The sequence below is a fragment of the Homalodisca vitripennis genome, chromosome 4 (genome assembly GCF_021130785.1).
Source record: "Homalodisca vitripennis isolate AUS2020 chromosome 4, UT_GWSS_2.1, whole genome shotgun sequence".
Lineage (NCBI taxonomy): Eukaryota > Metazoa > Arthropoda > Insecta > Hemiptera > Cicadellidae > Homalodisca > Homalodisca vitripennis.
This window is the reverse complement of record NC_060210.1, coordinates 117,606,147-117,632,535: the sequence shown is the minus strand read 5'-3', so window position 1 is coordinate 117,632,535 and position 26,389 is coordinate 117,606,147. Positions and strand designations below refer to the sequence as shown.

The 26,389-nt window shown below is 31.8% G+C and overlaps 3 protein-coding genes across 6 annotated transcripts in view; 2 read left to right on the top strand and 1 right to left on the bottom strand.

Annotated features, from left to right (window-relative positions):
• The window catches only part of LOC124359994 (STE20/SPS1-related proline-alanine-rich protein kinase), a 128,766-nt gene that overhangs the window by 8,059 nt on the left and 94,318 nt on the right, over positions 1-26,389 (bottom strand). For all 4 annotated transcript variants that reach the window (XM_046813212.1, XM_046813214.1, XM_046813215.1 and 1 more), the window contains 6 exons: positions 25,683-25,848; positions 24,204-24,439; positions 23,969-24,083; positions 20,946-21,050; positions 14,455-14,570; positions 12,010-12,196 (listed from right to left, as the gene is read on the bottom strand). In XM_046813212.1, coding sequence (XP_046669168.1) covers positions 12,010-12,196; positions 14,455-14,570; positions 20,946-21,050; positions 23,969-24,083; positions 24,204-24,439; positions 25,683-25,848 — 925 coding nt within the window. The remainder of the gene's footprint in view (positions 1-12,009; positions 12,197-14,454; positions 14,571-20,945; positions 21,051-23,968; positions 24,084-24,203; positions 24,440-25,682; positions 25,849-26,389) is intronic.
• On the top strand, positions 2,352-4,469 carry LOC124359995 (G-protein coupled receptor Mth2-like). Its single transcript, XM_046813217.1, has one exon. It carries the CDS (start codon positions 2,721-2,723, stop codon positions 4,266-4,268), a length of 1,548 nt encoding a protein of 515 aa, XP_046669173.1. The 5' UTR covers positions 2,352-2,720; the 3' UTR covers positions 4,269-4,469.
• LOC124359996 (G-protein coupled receptor Mth-like) lies at positions 5,185-10,241 on the top strand. Its single transcript, XM_046813218.1, has one exon. The coding sequence runs from the start codon at positions 8,605-8,607 to the stop codon at positions 10,150-10,152; it is 1,548 nt and encodes a 515-aa protein (XP_046669174.1). The 5' UTR covers positions 5,185-8,604; the 3' UTR covers positions 10,153-10,241.

Genomic DNA, 26,389 nt, shown 5'->3' with positions numbered 1-26,389 from the left:
GCACTCAGTCCTAAAAGGACCTTTGTACTAGTTCCAGAGTAACAGGATATTCTAAATGGGTAAGGTTTGAGGGTAGAGGCTGCCTTCTGTCGAGATACATGAGAAAGGAGAGATAATAATTACGAACAGCTTGGATGGGTTTATTAGCAAGTATAACCCGCTTAACAGCATTGCCGAGTTAATTTGTCGCTGACTTGTGACTAAAAAAGTCCTGCTGAAGAGTTAATCTGTCATGCAACAATGACCCGTTTAATTTTTATCTTTGCCGGGTCGCGATTCAACTGGTGGGAAAAGAGCGAAATAATTAACAGTACATAGTTCACTGTTACGCCACTGGGTGCCGTGGGTATGCTGACTCACTTATATCGAGAATCGGGTCACCAGTGCCGTGATTGCGATGTAGGCTTATGCGCAGCTCCTCACATAAACATTTTCCATACAGAGTAAAACTACTAAAACCGGTATTCATGAACAAGTTTGATATCTGCATATAGTTTATTTTGATTTGTGAGTTGTTCAACAAAATCTACAGGGAAAATTCTATAGGTGTTTTATTAGAGATTTTTGTATATTGATACAACTAGGATTTACAGTACTAATGTGGGGTTTTGTTCTGTTTTATTATTGAATATATTTAAAGAGAGTCTCAAAATTGTAACAATTATACAAACAAACAAAAAGAAGCATAGTACAGATTGAATTTGGCAAGAACTAGACTGTAATTTAATGAAGAATTTGAATCTGTAAGAAATAATTGTATTTCTATGAAATGTTCTTGTGACATAATATTTTATTTTATTGCTTTATTTTACGTGTTAATAATTTGGAATTTAAGAAGATATTTTAGTTTAAGAAGCGTTAGTTATAGTGTCCGAACAATCGTTAACAGGACTGGGATACCATGTGTTAATAAAAACTTTATTTGTTTAAAAATAGTTTTTAATTTTGTCATGGTATATTCAATTCAATTCTAAATCAATTTATAAAAAAAAAACACAATTTGAATAAATTACAATAATTTATAGTAATTTTCATATAGTAATTTGCTATAGAATATGTCTCCACAAAGACTACACATTTGTAAATGGGGGAGAGCTCCTCCATAACATGTTTGTGATTTTAAATATACACTATGAAACCTTGACCGTTCTATACCAAACATTGTAAACTATAATAATTTATGATCAGCGTTCAATACATAAAAATATAATTAAAGTTCGTTGATCAATAAAATTATTGACTGAAAAAATTTTGGTTGGGGCAGAAAACTGATTAAGGTAGACAATAACAATTCAAAGCACAGGGATTATAATGTTAAATGGCACAGGGATTAGAATGTTAAATGGGATTGGTTTTGTTAAGAACTACTGTAAGATAAACTGAAAATTTGTAGTAGAGAATGATTAAGTATTCAGCAATTTGACCCATATCTCTGCAACCTCATGGCCGACATGGAGGAGCCACTCGCCAAATGAAAACCCTAATACAACGGAATTGCCACTCTCTACCACTTGCAGCATATTCTGTGGATGTTCCAGTAAATAAAGTGAGCTATATAAGAGTTAGTTGTTTCGAGACTGAGTTTATTCTCGGGGGTTTGTAAGCCAATGACTATTAATGTGTAATTTTATTTTTACTTGTTTTATGAAGGTTTTTATTTTGATTTTGAGAAGATATCGCCCTTTTAGTTGAATTTATTTTGAAACTTTTAGAGTAAAATTTTTGGAAAATCATAATTTCATTTCAGTTTTTGTAGTTTTTAGTTAATATCGTTTCCTGAGGAAATTTTTGAAGCTAGAGTGTGGAAATTAAGCTACATTTTTATATTTTGTAGACTAGGTGTCTCTGATGTTGAAAAGATGTAAAGAGTTCATTTTGAGATTCTTCATCACCGACTTTTTTAACTCTTCAGACAAACATGACTCCAGATTCCAGGAGTAAAATCGGTGACAACGTCAGATTACACATGCTGCACTCAGAGGAAGGTGAACTGGAGCTGAACTCAACTTTTGAAACAACTTTTTATCAAATCAAACTAAACAAACCTTAAATTTTTTGTATACCAGAGCTCTTATGTTTTATTAACCATCCAAATGTAAGGCCGATCTTCCTTTTTATTTACAAAATTATATGTAAAGATATTCCCACATAGTTTTCTTTTAGTTTGTTAATATTCATATCATTAACTTATTTTAAAAGAGTGTGCTTACATTTAGCAGCACAGATTCACTTTGGAAAGTTCTGCTTTTCAATATTTCTTTGCAGTTCAATTATCAACATGCAACTTTTATGATAAAACAAATTATAAAATGTTGATAACTTCTGCACTAGACTGAATGAACCAAATAAAAATAACCACAGATTGAAATAGCACCTCACTGAGTACTGGTAAAAATAGCATTAGAAGGTTGGCAGCAGTGGAACAAACATCTGCAATGGTGAGAGTGTGTGTGATATCTAGAAAACAGAAATAATGTGTAACTCATTACACAGATTTATTTTTCATGTTAATAAATCTACTATTTGTGAAAAGTTATTACTCAGTTATCTGATCTAACTGATTAATCACACAATAATCAGTTACATATTACTGACAGAAATGGAAATTACAATTTGGAAATGTATTATTGGAATAAATTGTGAAATAGTTATCAGCTGATGTAGGATGTAGGCAGAAGTAGTTATAATAAGTGAGTGACAATCATCAGTGGATATGAAGGATGGAGCCTTTAACCATTGTAACTCAGAGACCTAAAACGGAACTGACTATTTTCCGGTGGGTGCAAATGATTGTGATCATCATCGTTATTGTCTGCAACGCATATTACCTCCATGTTGTAAACACAAGATATGTGCCAGTGTCGTTGAGGTGTGAACATGAGCTTCTCAACAAACTTGAAAATGTTGCTGACTTCAAGATTGGTGACGTACTAATGGAGGAGTTCGAGTATTCCCAAGGAACTTTTTGGACTGACACTAACACAGTTAAGGGATGTCCTTGTCATTTAAAAACTTGTGTAGTTAAGTGTTGTCCTTTTGATAAGAGCTTTCACTCAAAATCTAACCTAACTTGCTCTAAAGACGATTCAACGACAGTGTCTTCCACAATATTGAACACAACAGTTTATTACAGACTAAAGGATTCTCTAAGGGATCGACTTCACATTAAAATAACCAATCAAAGTGACTTTGATGTGTTTAGTAATACTAAGTGTTCACAAAGTAAAACTGAAAGACAAATCGTGACGTATGAAGAAGTGGAGGAAGCGGTTTTGATTGAAGACGGAATGGTGCTAACGCAAAATCTAGCTTATATAGATGTAGATGAGTATTGCATTGAATTACTTAATGGACAAAGCAAAATGTTTTACGTGGATTGTGTTGAAAATTACAACTCTATAGAAAACATAGCAAAAGTCATATACGAATTTATTGAACCTGAAGGATGGTATATCTCCCAAGGATGTTTAGTGATAACGCTTCTCATCTATGTCACATTACCACAACTTCGAAATCTTCACGGAAAGTTGCTAATGAGCTATTTGATAGCTTTAATTCTACTGAATACGGTTTTTTTCTCAATATTGGTTTTGCCCTTTAAAGTACCACTGATATTTCTACAGTTCTGTATCTTAACCATACCGAGTTGGGTGACAGTGTTGTGTGTGGACTTGTGGCTTGTTTTCAGTAGGCCGCTACGATTTCGCCATGATTCACGCTCTGGCTCTCGCCCTCAGTGGGGGAGGTTCCTGACCTACTCTGCATTTGGCTGGGGAATTCCCCTCCTCTTCTGCACCCTTACGCAAGCAGTTGGTGTCAATCCAGGAATGTCCGACTCCTGTCCCGAATTTACGTTAAAGAGAGACCCTTGTTTTTTCAATAAGAATCGAACTATAAAATTATTTCTGTCTTTCCCAACACTGTTCATGCTAGAAATTAATTTTGTACTGTTTCTCTCGCTCTTGTTTCATTTACGTAATCACTTTAATCAGACAGAAACCATTTCTACCGAATCCTCTAGGCGACATGCTCGGTTCGCTAGACATAATCTCCGTTTGTACTTCAAACTCGCTTTTATCACTGGAATCGACTGGCTATTCATACACATTTGTATAAGTGACATAATTGAAAACGAAATCTCTGTAGTACTTGCCTTAATCGTATTTTACTGCCAGGGTTTTATTATCTTTGTAATTTTGATTTGTAATCCATATGTTTGTAGACTTATACGTCAAAAATTGAGTCCATTAAAAGATGTGCACACTTAGTGTTTTTCGTTCTGTATCAACTCAATACATACTGTCCTATGATATTTTGTTTGGCTAACAGTAAAAGTTTGTGATATAAGCTATGTATGATAGTATTAACAAAACATTTAACAAATACTTTCTTGATTTATGATGTCATTAAATATGACAAACACAAATGTTTGGCTCCAGTTTTGGGTGTGGTTATGTAAAAATTTTAACTGTGATACTTCCAATTTTATCATTTATAAACGTACATTTGTTCAAATATTTTGTAAAAGTGGATTGTTGATATATAAAAATTAATTAATTTTTATTGAGCAAATAACTAGGCTAAAACAAGATTTAGTAATAAAATACTGATGAAATCTACTATCATTCTAAAATAATTGAAACGCAATTAAATATGATGATGTATAACATTAGGTCATAACCCTTATTTATATAATTTTCAGTTGTGTTCTTGTATTCCATTGAATTACATCTCTTTAATTCATATGAAAAGTGCAGTTTAAACTTTACTTCCAATAACAGAACTAGTTTATAAAATGAACAAAGCAGTGAAAAACAAGGTTTTCGTTGTATTTAAAATTTATAACCATACAACTAAAACAGATTCAGGTTAATATCTGTTGACAAAAGATGGCAACATTAAGATATTTCAAGAATTTAATTGTCTTAACAATGTTTCATTATGGTTTAAACTGGAAAACCTCCATTATTAATAAAACTTTGTTTTCCCGAATATTGTAGACACATTATTAATGGTAAATTATATTATCTTTGAATTTAAACTCTACAAATTAGCTTACTGTAATTTTTTAAGACATTTTGCATTTCCGTTGATCATGGCCAAATAACATCAAACTAATTATCCAAAAATGTATGTCTATAAAATATATGCAAAAAAATGTGCTTGTAGATGTAATAACTGCCATAATCTTTAATTGCTCAAACTAAACTTGGTAAGGAGGTAATATTTGCACATACCTGGATTGGTTTTATTAGCAAGTATTAAACCCCTTAACGGCTTTTGCCAATTCAATTCATCACTGTCATATGACAAAAAAAAACTGCTGACGAGTTAATCCGTTGTAAAACAATGACTTATTTATATCTGTGACGGGCGGCAATTCGAGTAGCAGGAAAATTATTAGCAGTACGTAGTTTTACTGTTTTGCCGTTTGATGATTTTGGCATGCTGATTGGCTTACATTGAGATGTGTAGTTTGCTCTAAGCATAACATGTGCCGAGAATTGAGTTACCAGTGCAACGATTGCAATGTAGGCAGCTCCTTACTTCAAGGTTTCCCATTCCAAAAAGATCTACTAAAACCAGTATTTAAAAAACAGGTATATGGTAAATAATGTGTAAAAGTGTTCTAACGATGTAATGGGAGCTTAGGTATGAGAGATACTTCGACTCAGATTAACCGATGCAATCCAGATTGCAAATTTCTTGTATGTTTGGTATCTGCATATAGTTTATTTTAATTTCTGGATATTTTCAACAAGATATACATGGAATACTCTGTTTATGTTTATTTTATGGAAGATTTACATATAATGATAAAAATAAGTAACCGTAAGACTTTTTACCCAAAAAGTGCATCTCTACGCTTTCAAAGCATTATTTTGAGACTGACCACAGAGAGAGAGAGATGTCACAAATGATGAAATCAAATCATTTTATGCATTAAGAGTACTATTTAAACACTGCCATTAAATCAAAGTTAACAAAAAACTGTTCATGTGAGGGCCTGGAAATGGGCTTCTCTAAGGTTTTTGTGGACATTTTTTTTATTTTTGTACCGATTACAGTATGTGTTTGAGAATATTCATATAGTTGCTTACTATTAAGTTATTTACTATATTTTCTCTCTCTATGTGCATGTAGGAAACATTGAGATTGGTAGAAGAGCTATTTTCAGATTTAGTGCAAATTTTGAAGTAACCTTTGTCCAAAAAAAGTGGTAAGAAACAACTCAATTCTGAGCAACGAATCCCCTTGTTGTATTAACTTTCCAACCACAGAGTCATCACACAATTAGTCTTGTGCGAATTAACCTTTGGGATTTATAATGCATCCCAAATTTGATATTTTGAGTTCACAGAGAGCCACACATGAAATCTACCTTCCTTCAAACTGTTATAGAAGAAATATACTGGTCAAGCTAAAGAAGTTAATAGTTGACTGTAAGAATTTGAAAACTCAAGTGGTAAATATTATTGTTATTATTATTATTATTATAAAATAATTGACTATTTGAAGAAAACAAATCATTTTAGCTGTAGTGGCAGATACGAAATGATTAAATCGTTATGCAAAACGTTGCAGAACGTTTAAAATAGGACTGAGAGTCTGAGCATATGGCCATGATGAATATAGCTGACACTGAACATGCATGCAATTAATAACTGTTTGGCAGTGAAAGGCTACATGAAACTTAACAAAGAATTCTATCCAAGCAGCTTGTTGTTATCTGTATGAATTGCTGTATTTATACACAGGAGATTTCACTATTAAGAACATGAATATGCTACCAACAATGTTCAATGTTGTTCTCAATATTATTAAATTATATCCAAGGTGGTTTTTCTGCAAAATGGAATTAAAGTCAGTCCAATATTAGAAGGGTTCACAGACAGTTGTTTGGAAAAACATTAAGGTTATGTTCTCAGATTAATTAGACATGTAATAGGCTATATCTATGGGAAGCTATACACATTTTATTGTTCTCATCACCATCATAGTTTACGTTCAGGGTCAAAAAGCAAAAGCTTTTTATCAAACCAAACTATACAAGCCTTAAACTTGTATTCCAGACCTCTAATTTTTATTTACTGTCCAAATGTAAGGCCGATCTATCTTTCTGTTGATATTTAAAATGCACTTGGTGTTCAAATGTTTAACTCTTTTTTAACAATAAATTTTATTTGATTGATTTTAAAATTAATAAAGATAACCACAACAAGTTTAATTATTATCGAGTTTTAAATATTTTGCATATACACATTGTTATTAATGAATAACTCCTTTTAAGTAGAATGTTTGAAAATTACACCATTTAAGATCTTTAAGAACTTGAATCTTTCAATTACAATTTAAGCAAACAAGTATAGCTCTAAATCAACAAAAAAGATGTAATTATTACTGCCTGATCAAAAAACTTAAACCAATAATTGTGAACCACTGTACTTTGTACCACAAAATTGTAAAATAATATTATTATCAAATAGTTCTTTTTCAATTAGTTAATAATTTCCAAATTCAATGTTTTTCATGTTTACAATACACTAATATATTGAAGTATTTATTATATACACAAATATGTATTTATTATTACAATACACATTTGCCTGATTGTATTGAATTAACTGGTAACGTATTAATGCACTTAATAAAACGTATAATATTTATCTCAAATTTCGTTCATTGTATTATCTTTTTATTAATATTGTATAGACTTGCTCATATCATCAACTTATTTACCAAACATATTATAGGAGTATGCCTAAATCTACTTTCAGGACAGATTTACTTTAGAATGTTCTGCTCTTCAACATTTCTTTACTGTAAAATTACCAACATTCAACTTGTATCACAACAAAACAAATTATCAAATTTCGGTAATGTCAGCATTGGACTGAATGAACTAAATAAAAATAACCACCGACTGAAATAGCACCTCACTGAGTAATGGTAAAAATAGCATTAGAAGGTTGGCAGTAGTGGAACGAACATCTACAATGGTGAGAGTGTGTGTGATATCTAGAAAACAGAAACATTGTGTAACTCGCTACATAGATTTATTTTTCATGTTAATAAATCTAGTACTCTGGAACATGATTACTCAGTTTTCGGATCTTACTAATTAATCACAGTATAATCAGTGAGATTTTACTGTTAGAAATGAGACAGTTAGTTTTACTGACGGAAAATTAGGAATGTGTTATTGGAATGAATTATCATAATTATCAGCTGAAGTAAGTTGTGGACAGAAGCAATTCTAATAAGTGAGTGACAATCATCAGTGGATATGAAGGATGGAGCCTTTAACCATCGTAACCCAGAGACCTCAAACGGAACTGACTAATTTCCGGTGGGTTCAAGTGATTATGATATCTAAAAACCAAAAGCATTGATAAGCCACGCTACAGATGTATTTTTCACTCTAAAAGTAACACTAGTGGTGAAACATCGGTTGATCGGCTATCTGTAACTTTGTGATAACAGAAAATTACAAATGGATTATTAAAATATATTATTACACAATAATTAGTTGAGCTTAATAGCACGAACTTATACAAAAGTATTTTTTTGTGTTATTTACTCAAACTTTGGTGGACATAAAGAATGGAGCCGGTAACCATTGTAACTCAGAGACCTCAAACGGAACTGACTATTTTCCGGTGGGTTCAAGTGATTGTGATCATCGTCGTTATTGTCTGCAACGCATATTACCTTCATGTTGTAAACACAAGATATGTGCCAGTGTCATTGAGGTGTGAACAGGAGCTTCTCAACAAACTTGAAAATGTTGCTGACTTCAAGATTGGTGACGTACTAATGGAGGAGTTCAGGTATTCCCAAGGAACTTTTTGGCCTGATACGAACACTGTTAAGGGATGTCCTTGTCATTTGAAAACTTGTGTCGTTAAGTGTTGTCCTTTTGATGAGAGCTTTCACTCAAAATCTAACCTAACTTGCTCTCCTGACAATTCAACGACAGTGTATTCCACGATATCGAACACAACAGTTTACAACAGGCTACGGGACGCTCGACGGGAAGCACTTCACATTAAAATGACCAATCAGTCTGACTTTGTTGTGTTTAGTAATACTAAGTGTTCGCATGGTAAAACTGAAAGAACAATCATGTTCTATGAAGAAGTAGAAGAAGCAGTTTTGATTGAAGATGGAACAGTACTAACTGGAGATCTGACTTATATAGATGTAGATGAGTATTGTATTGAATTACTTGAAGGGCAAAGCAGAATATTTCACTTGCAATGTGTCGAGTACTACAAATCTATAGAAAACATAGTAAGAGTAATATACGAATTTATTGATCCCGAAGGATGGTTTATCTCCCAAGCATGTTTAGTGATAACGCTTCTTATCTATGTCACATTACCACAACTTCGAAATCTTCACGGAAAGTTGCTCATAAGCTACTTAATATCTTTGGTTTTACTGAATGCGGCTTTATTCATAGAAATTATCTTGCCCTATCAAGTACCACAGAGATTTTTACAGTTCTGTGTTCTGTCCATACCGAGTTGGGTGACAGTGTTGTGTGTAGACTTGTGGCTTGTTTTCAGTCGGCCATTACGATTTCGCCATGATTCACGCTCTGGCTCTCGTCCTCAGTGGGGGAGGTTCCTGATCTACTCTGCATTTGGCTGGGGAATTCCTCTTCTCTTCTGTACTTTTACGCAAGCTGTTGGTGTTAACCTTGGAATTTCCGACTCCTGTCCCAAATTTACATTACAGAGAGATCCTTGTTTCTTCAATAAGAATCGAAGTATAAAATTACTTCTATCTTTCCCGACATTATTCATGTTAGAAATTAATTTTTTACTATTTCTCTCGCTCTTATTTTACATGCACAATCATTTTAACCAGATAGAGAGCATCTCTACAGAGTCCTCTCGGCGGCATGCTCAGTTCGCTAGACATAATCTCCGCTTGTACATCAAACTCGCTTTTATCACTGGAGTCGACTGGCTGTTTATACACATTTGTATCAGTGACATATTTAATACTGAAATATCTAAAGTACTCGCTTTAATCGTGTATTACTGTCAGGGATTTACTATATTTGTAATTTTGATTTGTAATCAATATACCTGTAGACTTATACGTAAAAGATTGTGTCCATTAAAAAATGTACATACTTAGAATGACTTCTTTTTTGTCAAACTAGTGCTTTATTAACCATACTTATAAGAACCATTCTGACATTACCTTTCTATCTAAATCATATAAAAAACCTGGCCATAGACTAATTGTAAGCTAACTATGATGGTATTACAATCTCATTCATTTTTATTAGGATGTTAGTAAAGTACTGAAAATAAAGGATGCATTTTAGGCCTGGTTTTTAAATGTATTTCTTGATTTGCAATTAAAATTCCAGCTGTAAAAATAATTAATTTTCCAGTTGTAAGTAATTTTTATAAATACTATGTGAAATGTACACTGCAATACTTCAGCACAGTACAATACTGAAATTTCAATTATTTTTTATATTTTGTTAACAACTCCAAACAAAAGAGTCACCATTTTGTAGTGCTGTTATTAGCTCTATGATGCAATGCACCTTGTTAATTGATGGTACAAAACGTAACATTACCTTCACCATCATGGCCTTTACTCATATCCCACCCCTATCAGATCACTTGTTTATAAGCCTGCCGATGTTATCACCTAAGCAGTAAGCTCTATTCAAATAGGATATTTACGTATTTGTATATCTTTGCCATTAATACACACATTTTGCTGGTTTAAATATACTATTGTACGGTTATTAAAAATTTTTAACTTTTTAGAAGACATGTAAAGGTTTAGCTATCAGTTATCCCCTAAAAGAGCATTATTTGTTATGACACAAATGAACAAACATTCAGAGCTTATTTGTTTGAAGTCAGCACTGAAGTAAAGCTGCATAAAGCTTGAAGTAAGGAGTCACACATAAACTTACATCGCAATCACTGCACTGATGTTGTGATTCTTATGGGGCTAGTTATGCTTCGAGCAAACTACAAATCTTGATTTACACCAGTTAGTAGACCCACACCATCTAGTGTCACTAAACTACGTACTGTTAATTATCTCATTGTTTTTCTAATCACCAACCATCACAGATCAAAATAAAATGGGTCATCGTTGCATGTTGGATTAAATCGTCAGTGGCTCATTTTTAGTGATATGTTATCGTTGAACTACTCGACTTAAGCCGTAAATGAAAATGCTATTGAAAGAAACCTGACAATCAAAATAAAGAGCCAGAATAAATTCATCCCTAACTTTAACTCCAGAACTGGCAACATTTGAAATGAGCATTTTCAATATATCTTACCTAATAATGTTATCTTGAGATGCTATTTACAAATATTATAGGTTTGTACTGTTCTGTGTTGGTAAAGCACTTGTCAAACATAATTTTGGTATTTTATGCAAGTTTAAAAAATACTTTTATTATTTTAAATATTTAACCGGTTTTTTTGTCATTTTTACATTTATTATATAAATACAATAAAAATAATTTTACTTGTTAGTTTTGTTGGAAACTATTTTGTGTTAATATGTATGTTTCGTAAAGAATGAATTTTGCATTAAAAGTGTATATTACATTTTACAGAGGGCTAAACTTTAATAGAGTTAGATTTAGGTATATTTTTGGTCCTTCCTATTATATATTTCCCATAAACCTTTACCTATTCGTAGTACTATCACAAATTTAATACTTGACAAAGAAAACAATATGCAACACAATGCGTTACACAACAAAATTATATTTTTATGAATTTTAGGAAGACAACCTGGAAAACATAAACTACCTTGCAATATATAAGTGTTTAGTTATCAGTTCTAGAATTTAAAAACCTACCCAAATCAAAAATATGTCTCTAAGTTTATGTTACAAATTTATGAATTTGACCAATTAAAATTTTTTTATTTTTGTTTTGGGAATTAAAGTGGAATTAAAACAAACATGGGAAAATTCTACTATAGTATATAACTTGTCATACTCACCAGAGGGAAGGTGACCTGTCGCAACTGGCCATTGCTGGTTATCAACTTCTGCAGGTTGGCAGCGATTACTACGATGTCCCGACCGTCCACTAGCCCTGCTCCCACCAGCTCCGTGGCAATCCCCTCAGCGGAGTCCTTTCCTACCATGAACTCAAACCTTATGTCATTCAGCTCCCTTCGCGAGTTCCTATGATCAGAGCAATAATGTCTTTTAGTACTCTCTCCTCGTATTATAATTGTAAAGTTTTCAGTAGCAAGTATAAAAAAAGAAATCTTAAAAATAAACACAGTCAAATAATAAATTTAAACCTGCAGTTATAAACCCTTCATGCATAATTTTCTTCAACATTCAATAATTAAATTTTCGTGTTTTCCCTGTTCAGTTTAAAAATTTAAAAACATAACATGACATGTAAAAATAGTTTTAAACTTTTTAAAGCCTAACTGCACAAAAATTTCACTAATTTTAATAAGTTTCCAGTTAGTGTAGAAGATTAAACTCAACTACTAAATCTTTCCTGGCTAAAACGATCTGACAGACTACAATTCGTCTATTTCTTCAAATACTAAAATATTTTACAAAAATTAACCTTTGCAAAATAAAAATAACTTTAAAGGCTTATACATTATCTAATATACAAACAAATTTAATTTCTTCTATTTTTACCCAATTAATTGACTTCTAATGTTTGCTAAAAATTTAAAGGTATTTATGTATCATGTAAATAGCTTATAATTTTAAAATAAATTTAACTTGCTACATGAACACTAAAATAATCATGTAATTTTCCCTGTACCTGTATCTGTACTACAATAGTAAAATTTAAAAAACAAGTTGTACACTGCTCAAATCAGAGCTCAGCTAATAAATAGTATGCAAATTTGTACTCCTTAATTATACTTCTATCCTCATTAACATTGTACAATTGAACAAGTAGGTTAAAATTACAAAAGTTAATTTACCACAGATTTTTAACCAACCAACTGACAAGAAAAAGGTGTCATATTTATTACTTTAAAAACTGGAATAAACCTAGAAAATAGTCACAAAGCTTACATAAAGTCATCAATTAGGAAAGGAATGTTTGGTTCGGGTCCTCTGTCAACAAAACATTCAATATTGTAAGTGGGAGACTAATTCCAATAGTACAACATCATGTTATTAATTTATTACTTACAAATAGACTAAACAAAAGTTAGAAGCAATATACAGTTTTTTTCATATTCAATAACAAAATAACAGAATTATCAAGAAGAAAGCCTCCATTCAAGTTACTAGAGAAAAACCAAACTATTATTACAAACAAAACAACTTTAATAATAAGAAAAAGATTATCTTAATAAACATAAGGTAATAGATAGGTCCCATATATTTTCCTTTTGTATTAGAAAAATTATATTTGTAGAGCTGAGAAGAAAATTTTAAAATCAGGAATATGACTGTTAATCTTACTTTGATTAAATCTTAAGCTGGATTTTCCAAATCAACGCAATGGCTTAGTAATTTGAATTTTTTTTATAAGTGAAAGTACCCAACAAAGGATTTTAAAACCCACTTTAACTACTCAAGTCGCTTTTAACTTCTTCAAGTAGGTATAGCACTAGAGGAATCATTGGAAAATCTTAAACATGAGAAACGATCCAGCTGGATGGCATTTATTATGAGTTTAGAAAAATTACATTGATTCATTAAATTTAAACAACTCTATCAAGTAACAATAATTGATTTCTTAATATTGAATTATAAAAAAAGTTTTACATAACAATATAAACATACAAAAAATAGCTTGGTGTGATATGAAACTATACTACAACTAGGAGTTTATTTCAGTTTTTTTCTAAGAGCATCTTTCTCTCACTTAGTTCTAAAAAGACATGAAACATTTTTTATGAGCTTTCAAAAATAGCATTATTGTATACCTGTCATAATTTAAATTAAATTTTCTTTAATTTTTGTTCACAATTACACAATTTTGGGTTCTAAAGATATAAAACACATATATACAATAGTAAGACAGTGTACAAAATATTTGGCTTATTTCGGTAAGGAAAACCTCAAAGCGTGGCATCAACAATTGACCGCGACTCAGACTACAGCAGGTCAAATATGGAACTTGTACACATGAAACTCAAGTCATAGAGAGCAGAATAAAAACTTGAATACCAGTACTCTGAAAAACATGTATTTGAGTTACTATACGAAATTTAATGTGAAAATTCTGACTTAAGTTCAAATAAATAAAAACGTGAGTAGGTACCATACGGTACAAATGGCATTTTAGAAATGACGGAATGACACTATTCATAAAAGGAAAGGTACCGACCGGCAGCGTCAGCGTTAATTAATATGCCCTATTCATAAAAGGAAACAAGTTCATCTTGATGGATGTCCACACATCGTAATATAATTGTGTTACACATAGTGTGAGGTTTGCCGTTACTCACCGCATACGCAAGACCAGGTTGATGGGAGCCGAGGTGCTCAGTGCCTCGTTCTCGGTCTCCCGGTCACTGCCACTTGAATTGTCGGCCTCAATGTTGTTCATCGGTTTCTCTGATGCCTGCACACACAACAATAACTGTATATTAGCATATTACTTAAGTTACTTACAAGAATATACAGGTTTTGTTTGAAAACATTTCACTTATGACCCTGAATTTTCAAAAATTCACAGAAGGGAAATCTTACGTTGCAACATAATAAATGACAGTGATGCATAAAAATGCACTAAATTTGGCAACTTTACGTAGTTTAACGTGGGATAGTAGTGCTGTATCAGAAAAAAGTGTGGTATGACATTAGATAAAATTGGTAAATACTTGACTTTGTGGAATAAAGACCACTGAGTAATGAATTAAAAACATATAGTGTAAGTCTCTTGTCTCACAGCATTTGGATTAATAATAACCTAGTAATAAAAAAAGGTTGACAGGTGTCTACTACGGTTTTGATTGTCAATTTTCTGTGAGGGTCTATTATAGCATTAACCCTTTGGGTCCCAAGAGTCATGTCAGTGTGAAAGCCTGAGAGCCAATGACATCGGCTCTGATGTTCAACACAAAAAAGCCTGCAGGCCGATGACACATTGGCTCTTTGACTATTCATCACTATGAATTAACTTTTCTTCATATAAAAAACCTTTACAAATAGCATGTCTAACGATATCTAGAAACTCTCTTAACCCATTGGCTTATACATATTTTTACTATCAGCTCAACTGGAGTTATCCTATTAAAAATGCTAAAAATATGCTTTGTTATATGTTTATAAAAAATGTATTTTTCAAGTTATTTGGTTATACTTTATATTTTTTTGGATTAACATGAAATGGGCTTTAATAATAAATAGACAGTGATATATTTGGTCATAATTTAAAAATAATAATGCTGTACAAACTAAACAGGTTTTGGAATTTTTAAAAATTTTTTTACTCAAATAATATAAAATAAAATATCCCACTGTTGCTTTTATTTTATTTGAAATGTATTTCTCTACCTAGTAATACTAGAATATGTGTATATATATGCATAGTTTGTCAGAATAAATGTTTTTTCTAAATACTGAAAATTCCAAGAATATTAATTTTTTCTCTTGTAGTACACTAATATTCTTGTAGTAACTTATTATTCATTTAAATTTCAATTAACTGTAGTATTGCAGTTTTTCTTATGTGTTACAACAATATTAGTCTAATTTATACTAACATTTGGTTGAAAAAGGAATTAAAGAAAAATTATTAAATGGCGCTGTACTTGTCACGAAACGGTTCCGTGATATAAATCTTGAGCCCAGACTAGCTGTCACGGAACCGTTCCGTGATACAAGGCCAATGGGTTAACAATAATCAAAACTTCAAATATTACATATACTGTTAACGATTATTTGAAATGTCACGGAATGTTACTAGGCAACAGTTGTCACAAAACATATTGTTATAAAACATATAATGGGTGTTTTGTTGGGATTAAACATTTTTTTTATAAATGTTTACATTAACCCTTTGAGTGCCGCAGCGTCTACATAGTAGATGTTGTGAAATGTGCATAAATTGCCGGCATCTACCCAGTAGACGATTTTTATTTAATTAATATCACATATAATTCATTTTTGTTTTGACAAATAACTTATTTCACGGCAATCTACAAGTTTCGAACTATCAATTGTGATTGATTTTTATTGTTCACCGCCCCCTTGTAGTTATTTGTCATCAGAAAAAAACAGATGACGCAATAGTTGGTCAGCTGCTACTTGTTGCCATTAACTACACAGTTTCGTTCGTTGTGTGTTTACATTGTGCTAGTTTCTTGTGTTTATGCTGAAAACTGTTGTTATTACTATTCTGCAATTGTGTTCAGTAAAACTTACAATGCATTTATAAACTTCTTTTTCCGTGTTTAGTGACGTATATTTTATTGTTGGATTGGTGATGAAGTAAAACGCAAGTTCCAATCAAACTACTGATTTTAGGTGAAGTAAGGTTATAGAAGTAAGGTTATATTGTAGGCCTGTGTATATTTTTATATACTTTTTATATAATTAGTATTTTACAGTCGTCTTACTTCATTGAGTGAAATAGGGTAGTTATAATATTGTTTCTAAACTTTTGACAAACTTGAACAAAAATTGCTTTTTGTTGTATTTTGTATATATTGCAGTATCTGGTTAAATATTACTGTAACACACCATATTATGCATGATTTTTGTTCAGTTTTCCATGCTCTTTCATATGGTATAGCTAAAGAAAATTTAAAAAAAATATTGTATAAATAAAATTTTAGTTCAAACTTGAAATTTATTTTTTTTCATTTTTTAGTTTTTTGTTATAACCTATATTCTTTTTGTGTAAATAAAAATAAAATTATAATATTATATGGAAAAAATACCTTGTTTTATAACACACAAACCAAAAAAAATTATTCAAATCGGTTGAATAGTTTTTTTAATATAGTTTTTTCCCCACACGCTTGCAACAGAAGGAAATGCTCCGGCAATTTATGCGTATGACTTGGGAAAATATGCTGTGGCACTCAAAGGGTTAAAAAGTTTAAAATTTATCTTTATGTGTCAAAAATGTGATTCAACTGCAAAACACCACAATAATGAGTACGTGCAATACATACTGTACATTCCATATTATATCTACTTCTTTCCTCAAATGTTACATTTTTCTATCATTATTAAAAGCTTTTGTTTAAAGTAGAATTTTGATTTATATTTCATACTGAATTTCCCTATTATCATCCAAAATGTATATATTATATAATATTAATGTGTTGTTTGAGAAAGTTGTATGAACTTTTGTAAATGTGTATTTGATAATACTGTATTTGTGTTAATTTTACTTATGAATACATTTAGCTCAAATTTTTAATACCTATCTTGATAAAGCACTAAATGTATATAAAAATATAACAATATAAAACATTTTAGTTTGTATTTTTTATTTTAAATAACTGTTTTGATACATTGCAAGTATTTTTTAATAACAAAGTTTTTATACAACAAACCTAATATTGACATTTTAAAATATAGCATATGAAAGTACATATACTAAGCTTTTAACCCTTTCAGGGCCAGAACCAAATATGAGATGTTGCAAAATTTTTTCACATATCATATCCGCTTGTGACTAGTCAAAAGTGCCAGGCTAAAATTGGTGATTTTGCAGTCTCTTAGATTAAAATTTATAACTTTTCATAAAAATTAGAGAATGACCAAATCTTGTATAGATATATACTATCAACAAAAAAATACATAGATGTAATTTTAAGTAATTTTAAATTTAAAAAAATAATGTTTTAATAGATTACATAAAAAAAATTTTTTGTAAATAAATAAAAAAGGAAAAGTAATTTTACAGTGGGAAGCTATTTTATTATATTGTACATTTAGAAAGGAACAACCATACAAAATGTTATGTTATTTCTCTCATAAATAAATTTTTTATGACACATTTTGTATAAATACGCATAATTGTACTTCGCAACAAGTGATAAAGCAACTGACTCTTACACTGCAAGAAACTTAAAATAAATATTCACATTATGGATGTACCGGTAAACAGATGATTGTAGGATCCATAAACAGTTTCAATATAGTTAAAAACACTATTTACCAAGAAATATTTACACAATTTTATTTGAAATTTATTTACACTTTTTCTATTTACAAATATGCTACTTACAATTTCACTCCGGTGAGATCGCAAATTGTCAGTCATTGTAACTACTACACACAATAGCTAAGCACGTAACTACTAACACTACTAATATTTACAACCACAAAATATAATAATGAAGAAGAATCCAGCATACAATAGTACGATTACACTAAAGCATAAAGAATTAACAACAATAGGTCGAGTCAGCTGATAACGTCACATGACAATTCTGTGCCAGCTGCGTAAAGAGTGTTAAGTCCAAAATTGGTCAAAATGAGTTATTGCTACACCCGCATGCAGAACAATGATATCTACATTTGTGTATAGGGTGATAAGTCAAATTTCACATAATAAACAGGTTATTCACTTGTGCGCCAATGGTATAAGTAAAAAGTGAACAATATTGATTGTGTAAAGTGTGTTTAGTCCATGGTCACTTTTTACTCAAACTATACTGCTTAAGGTCTATTTGTGTTTAGTGTGTTAAGTCCAAGCAATTTGTGACTTAACACACTCTTCACTAATTTATTTATTAAGTTAACACACTTTACACTGTTTAAAAACCTGATGTGACATGTTTGACAATGCACACAGATACATGTGGGGGCCAGAACAAAAACACACACATAGTCATAGCTGCTATGTGTATGGTGGCCCTACAAAATTCGCCAGGACTAAAAGAAATCAACCATAAACTTTTGATACCTGGGCATACGCACATGGAGTGTGACACATCTCACGCTCTAATTGAAAAACGTAAAAAACCCCTTTAGCGGAAACATTCACCACCCCCACGATTGGAGCCAGCTTATATGAAGTACCGGATCAAAGCATCCTTTTATTGTAAAGGATATGAATGAAGAAGACTTTTTTGACTTTGCTAAGCTTTTCAAAAGTGATCTCCAGCAGCGCAAGCAAGATGTTGTAGGAAACAGTTTCAATTGGAGGAATGTGCAGTGGTTGAAGTACCTAAAAAGTGAACCTGGAATCATTTTCTACAAAACTTCCTTGGACCCCAATCAACCATTTCATTGTATAAGTTTTAAAAGGAGATGTAATGAAACCACTTTTGCAATGACCCCTAGTCTACGTTACAAGGGCCAAAACCCTATCCCTGAAAACAAAAAGAAAGACCTCCTTGACCTATTACCTTTAATTTCACCTGTGTTCACCAATTTTATAAAGACCTGAAGACTTCACAGGAAGCAAAGGATACCTATCCAGATGACATTCCAAATGAAGAAAACTGAAGAGGCAGTACCATTAGTTGTAAAAAGGAGGAACGCACAAAATCCATAAAAGAAGAAAACATGTGATCAAAACGAAAAGAAATAAATATAAAAACAATCTGCCAAAGGAAAGGGTTAATGGACATTTACAAAAAATAATTAATTGTTTGAATATTAATAATTCACTGCTCTGTAAGATTAGAGAATTGTTAACTTTTTTACAGCTATTCCTAAACACAAAAAAATTAAATTTTGTCAATTTACCAATATGTTTGCCAGAGTAAAACTTTTGTGTTTGTATAAATATTTAATCTAGCCTTTGACTTAATTAAACAATATACTACTTAAAGTTTGTTTTTCAACCCTACAAACAATTGAAGTATTTAAAGACAGTATAATAAAAGTTTACTGTTTCAAATCGCAGCTTTCTTCTAGTGTAAAATAGGTGAAGTCCATGCAATTAGTGTAAACCGTGTTAAGTCCAAGTCAAAAAAAGTTTTACATTTTTTTCTAATAAAAGAAAATATTGTTATGTTATTTTGAAGTATAGTACCTTTTAAGGTAATACACAAACTAATATTTTAATGAAAATAGGAGGTCTGTAGGAGTAAAATGTCCACAAACTATTAAAAAGTGTAGGTTTCAGATTTACTGAAAACTTCAAACGTGAATATCTCAAAACTATGTTTTTGGACTTAACACTCTTTACGCAGCTGGCACAGAATTATTACGAAATAAAAATGCATAGACCTCCAAAATAAAAATGATATTAATATTATTTATCTACAAATATACCAGGGAATAAAAAAACATAAAACTTTAATCTTTTGACGTCGTATTTATTTAAGAAAACGACGAATATCAAGGCAACTATATATTGCCGCCTGGTGCTTTTCGCGTATGTCACTGACGCGCCTGGCACTTTTCAGATGCGATCTATGGCGGCAATATATTGCCGCCTCGCCCGGAAAGGGTTAAATGCAAAAAATATTTTTACAGGAACTTTTTTCTTTTTATCAAAGACCAACAGTAATATCCAATAAACGAACTATGGCCTTGCCATCTAAATACAATAATAATGAACTGAAACAGAAAGATATTTAGTAGTCCAGCATTGGAATCCATAATAATTGCAGTGTAACATGACTATCCTTAAGAAAAGGATTAAAACATCCAAGCAATGCAATTTTGTCAAGATCTTCCTTTTAAAATATACTTCTATATTAGAGCCCCCAAAATGAATGTATCAACATTTCATTACAAATCATTCATTAAAATTTAGAAACACGAAAATTAAATCGATCCATACCATAGTGTTATCTCACTCATTATTAGGTGTACTGTACAAAATAACGATACCAACTGACACCTGTTTCGAGTTATCCTGACATTGTTTTTGATAAAACTCATATGTAATGTTTAGATATAGAGGACAAGGAACTTTTCTTGCAATTGTCCTAGTAAATAAAGTAAGAAGTGGAATTTATTATGGGTTTTCATGACTTTTGGCATCACCGTCTGAATCTGTCCGAAACATCTAACTCACCTCCTCGTCTGAAGAGTGGTCGCCCTCTTCCTCAGAGCTCCACACCCACTCTCCAGTCACAGTCCTGTGAAGACGACCGGAAGCACCTGGCTGTCTCTTGGTGGCCTGAACAAAGCAACCATTTAGTTTATTCAAGCCTGACAAACAATAACATTCCTCCTTTGTTTTTCTCAAAATCCATCTTCCTCCTATGAAAGTTTCACTGCAGGAAAATCAAGACCCAACAAAGCAGTTAATGTTCAACCATATACCACTTAATTTTGAAAATCTACTGTGTACCTGGACAGTAAGTAATACATTAAATAACAAAAACTTATATGGGGTAAATCTCTAAAGATTTAACATGCAAATTGGAACTACTATATCTTACAAGCAAACACATTTGAAATTATGTACCATGCGATTTTCACATATAACAAAATCAATTGCATGGGGTGGGTTTCAAAAGATTTTACATTCAACTACTGTATCTTCCAAGCAAATAGATTGCAAATTATATAACATGCGATTTACACACATAACAAAAACAATACCATGGGATAAGATTAAAAACCAATGTTGAATTCAGCTCCATTTTGCCTTTCACATAGTACAGTGTCTGAAATCTGACTTTGTCACAGAATCGGCTTCTGGAATCTGTAATCCATGTCGGTCTAAAGAAATCCAAATAAGCTGGTGACGAAGACGTTAAAAACGAACTCCTCAGACAGACTTGGACTCCAGATTCCAGAAGTCCAGTCTGTGACAGTCAAATTTCAGGTGCTGCACTAAGTGGAAGTTGAAATGGAGCAAACTCAAAATTTGTATTAAATCAACAATTCCCACCGTAGCTTGTAATGTGAAGATTCAAAATATTTTACATGCAAATTGTAACTACTGTTCTTTTAAACAATTAAGATGTAAATTACAATTCATGCAATTTCTGTAAATTCATAATGTTTACATGGCTCATTGGTATAATTATGTACAAAAATATTTTTTTACAAACCATATTACAGATCTATTTGTTATTTCAATATCACACAAATCAAGCAGACCATTTGAGTGCTGTTAAATCAATAAATGGTATTGACGATTTTAGGACATGGTAAATGTCTAAACAAAATTGATTGTACAAATCTTGAAAATTATAAAATGTAAGGTACAGGCATTTTATTTTATAAACCTAGACCTTGTTACAGTTACAGGATAAACTGGAACAGGAAAGATGAAAAATAGTTGTTAATTTGGACAATTTTTTACATTTGAAGTTAGACTTTAATATGTATGAACAAATTTTCCTTTTAGATTAGGTTTGATATTATGAATAGCACCATACTGCATGATAAAATAAGATATGGGATAAATTTATTTTTTAGTATACTAGTGTACAAACTAAATTAATGAACTGTTTCAAAACAGTAGTAATAAATAAACAATTTTTAAACAGTAATTATAGTGTTTTTAACTAACCTTAATACATGCACAGACAAATACAAATCATACATAACATTTCATTTACATAAGGGTTCATCCACTTCAGTTGTATGTGAATCAATACAGAATTTGATAGAATTCATATATGAAGTCTAAAGTAATTTGGATGCACAAATATTTTAAAAGTAAAGTCTTGTAAATTCATATTTACTCATACACACAAAACCCTTCTCACAAACCTGTTTTTACGAGATAAATAAACAAATCTTTTAAGATTTTTGTATGCTGGAAGACATTATGAAAACATACAAATAGGCTCATCTTATATAAATAAAGATTGCAATTCAATGATTTAAGATGAGCTCTTAGACAGAAGAGAAGAAATTATTGGGAACCACCTACATGGACCTATTTTCCTTCCTCACTCTTAAGATTAATATTAATTTAGAAGTATAAATCGTATTGTGTTTATTTTTTAACTGTACTTGTTACATTAGATTTGTTTGGAAATATTTAATACCCAAAAATTCTTAAGGTTACAACTTTGTAAAATTACATTATATAGATTGTAAAAGTATTAATAATAGATAATAAATGTAATATGAAGTTCTATATTTTTAATTACATATTTTAATCACTTACCTTTATTGTATGAACATAAACGGCTTTTCTTTTTAGCACAGATTTAAAATTAGTAAAGAGTAAATTTTATTATATTCTATTTGAAACATTTATAATTCTGTGATTGTAGCTAAAAATTTGTAGTAAACAAAAACATTTATAAAACTCAAATTGATGATCAAACAAAAATGTTTAAAAGCTCCTTTATTTTTAAAACGCTTAAAGGTCCTTCAACAAACTATGGTGGTAATTTTTCACCTTTTTACTTGTTACGACTTAAATGCAATGACAGAATAGAGACACATGCAATAGTCGGCACACGCAGAGTTCCCTCCGTCCACCTCAAACCTGTCGATCATCAGTCCTAGCGTTCTTACCTTGGGGTGCAATTGTCTCAGGTCATACGGGAATTCTACTGTCATTTTCCCTACATGTGACTGATGCTGTTTGTTTCTAAGATAGCGTATGTATTCAGACACCATATCCTGCGTCCACAGTAGATCGCTCTAGAACAACAGCTAACTTTTGTGAACACTTTCTCGCCTGACGCTCAACCGTCAATTTTGAAAGTTGAGTATAATTTTTATCAAAGGGGTGAAAATTTTGGAACATAATGTTTTTATTAGAAGAATGTACAAGCAGAATACAGTAAGAACCTTTAAATTTCAACAACATCCAGCTCAGAATTAGAAATTAAAAATTACAAGTGCAATGATAAATTATTAACTGACATATAAAGAGAAATACTGAATAAATATTTAATGAAAAACACACAATGAACAGAAACTCTATTTAAGAGTAATCAATTCTTTAATTTAGTTGCTTTATTGCAGAATAGTTATTTTTAAATACCTATTATATCATTTGAAGAACCCAAATACTGGTAGTAGCCTAACTGATAAATTCAGAAAATAAGATTTAATGTTTTGCCTATACCTAGGAAGAAAAGTTAAGAGCAGAAAGTAATATCACAACTAAGGTCTCACCTTCTGAACTCTAGTCTCCAGACTGGGGCCGATAGCCACCAAGGTTTGCTGGAGGTACTTGCGGTCCTTGGCTTTCTTGAAGAACGGGTGCTTCAGTAGCTCTGTGGCCGTTGGCCTGTCCCAACAAACAAACATCCCATCAGTACAGTTCAGCCCAACCGACTCAAGAGCCATCCATTCTCTTAGAATACTTGACTCCCTAAATCTTTCAACACTACATTGAATTGAATGTTACCTTTTCGAAGGGTCCTTTTGGAGACAATCGATAACCATCTTGCGGAAGGTCTTGCCGTACGCCTTGTACTGATCCCTCTCCTCCGCCCCGGTGTCCAGGGTGGGTGGATCGTTCTGAAGGGTCAACATCAGCACCTTCATAGGCGGGTACTTGTGGTACGGGGCTGTGCCTGTTGCCATCTCTATCGCCGTGATACCAAAGGACCAGATGTCTGCCTTGAAGTCATACCCGTGATCCTGCAGGAAATTGCAATTTGGTAATCCAAGAAATTAACGGATGCCGATATGTTGCATCTTTCTTATTTTATACCCATTTCCCCCTCAAACAGTACTTTAAGAATTGTCCTCTCAGGTCACATGGCTGGCATTGCTTACCATTGCATTTCTTCTTTATGTTTTTGCCACAACCAGACAATTAAACAAATTTGAATGGGCAGATATTGCTTGAATTCTGAACCAAGCAAAACAACTGTCATTCATTGTAAATGCAACTACTACACATGTTTATTCACAGCAATCAAATTCAATGTCCTCTTGTTTTCTATACGTCTGTAACCTGGTGAACATGGACATGGTGAACAAGGAAAAACTAGTAGGTATTTGTTTGACTGACAAAGTAATACTGGGATTTTCTAACTGAGATCTACAAATCGGCATAGTTGAAGTACTTATTACAGCCAGACCATTACGAAAATATTCAAATCATTTTGAATTGTTAGTACAGTGGAAACTTATACATCAAACCTCAAGGAGAAATAAAAAACTTTGATAAATCGAAAAATTTGATATGATGAGGTTCGATATATTATGGATGTTTGGGGCAGACTTTGATATATAGAGGTTAACAATTGTTGTTCTATTAGTCAATATATAAAGGTTAAATCTGTACAAAGAAGTCCACAACAAATATAGTAATAATGTAGGATTGATTATGAATACTCTATTAGAAAATGTGTGTTATGAAATTATAACAAGTATAGTACATAAAGATATTAATTTTAACAAAACATAACAGTATTACAGTATAAAAAAATATAATTTTAAATTCTATATGAATACAATAAGTTTGCCATCATACTTTTACACAAAATAATGTCATTGTTGAAAATTTAACACTTGCTTGAATCACCGTAATGTCCAAATCAAACTGAGAGTGGAGTGGTGATTCACCACGGGTGACAACAGAAAACAAAGGAGGTGATGGGGGCTTTAAGCCTAAACATGAAAAATATACGGTACTTTGGTTCATTGTGCTGATAAACTGAAACTACGATATATAGAGAATAACAGTAAGTAAATTTAATGGTGAAAATTCAATATATTAAGGTTATTTACGTGAAATTGTTGATGTATAGAGGTAAAATTAGCATTGAAGTAGATGGACCATTCAAGGGGAATGACAAAACTTTGATATATCAAGGTTCCACTGTATTCATGACTCACCCTGAGAATCCGTAAGAATACTAAACAGGTCACTCACCTGTTCCATAACCTCCGGAGCCATCCAACAAGGGGTGCCCACAAATGTGTGTCGCACCTTCTGCCTGGAGAGGTCTCGGCCGGTCGCCAGCCACGCACTTACACCAAAGTCTGCGATCTGCACCGTCCCGTCCTCTCCCAGCAGGATGTTACCTGCCTTGATATCCCTACAGCGAAACACATGGTTTTAGTTTTTAACTAAACCTATTACATAAAATAGATATTAATTCACTAAATAAGATGCTGCACAAGGGTGAAAGTTAAGCAACAAAACAAAGCTAAGCTGTCCTTAATCACCTGCATGTTGTCGAGAGGTTTTACTTTACATATTGGGTGCTTAATACTTAACCCATCCCTAATTTCAGGACAGTTTAAAAAGTAAACTGTAACTTTCACAACTATACATCTACTTACATAAGTATTCATTTTGTAAATGAATATAATGCATAGCAATAATATACTTATTTCAAGGTAAAAATATTCTAAATTTGAATATCATTTTATTTTTCATTTAAATTTTTATTTATTTCTGCAGTAATAAAATCAAGTTTTATACAAATATCTTGATCAGGATTCTCTCATCTAATGAACAATTCGAGCAAATACACATAGGCTACAAACTGATAACCTGTTTTTTATTCTTACAAGTACATGGCCAGTGGCAAGACTATGTTCTCAGTTTTCCAGTTCAAATCATGTCGAACATTG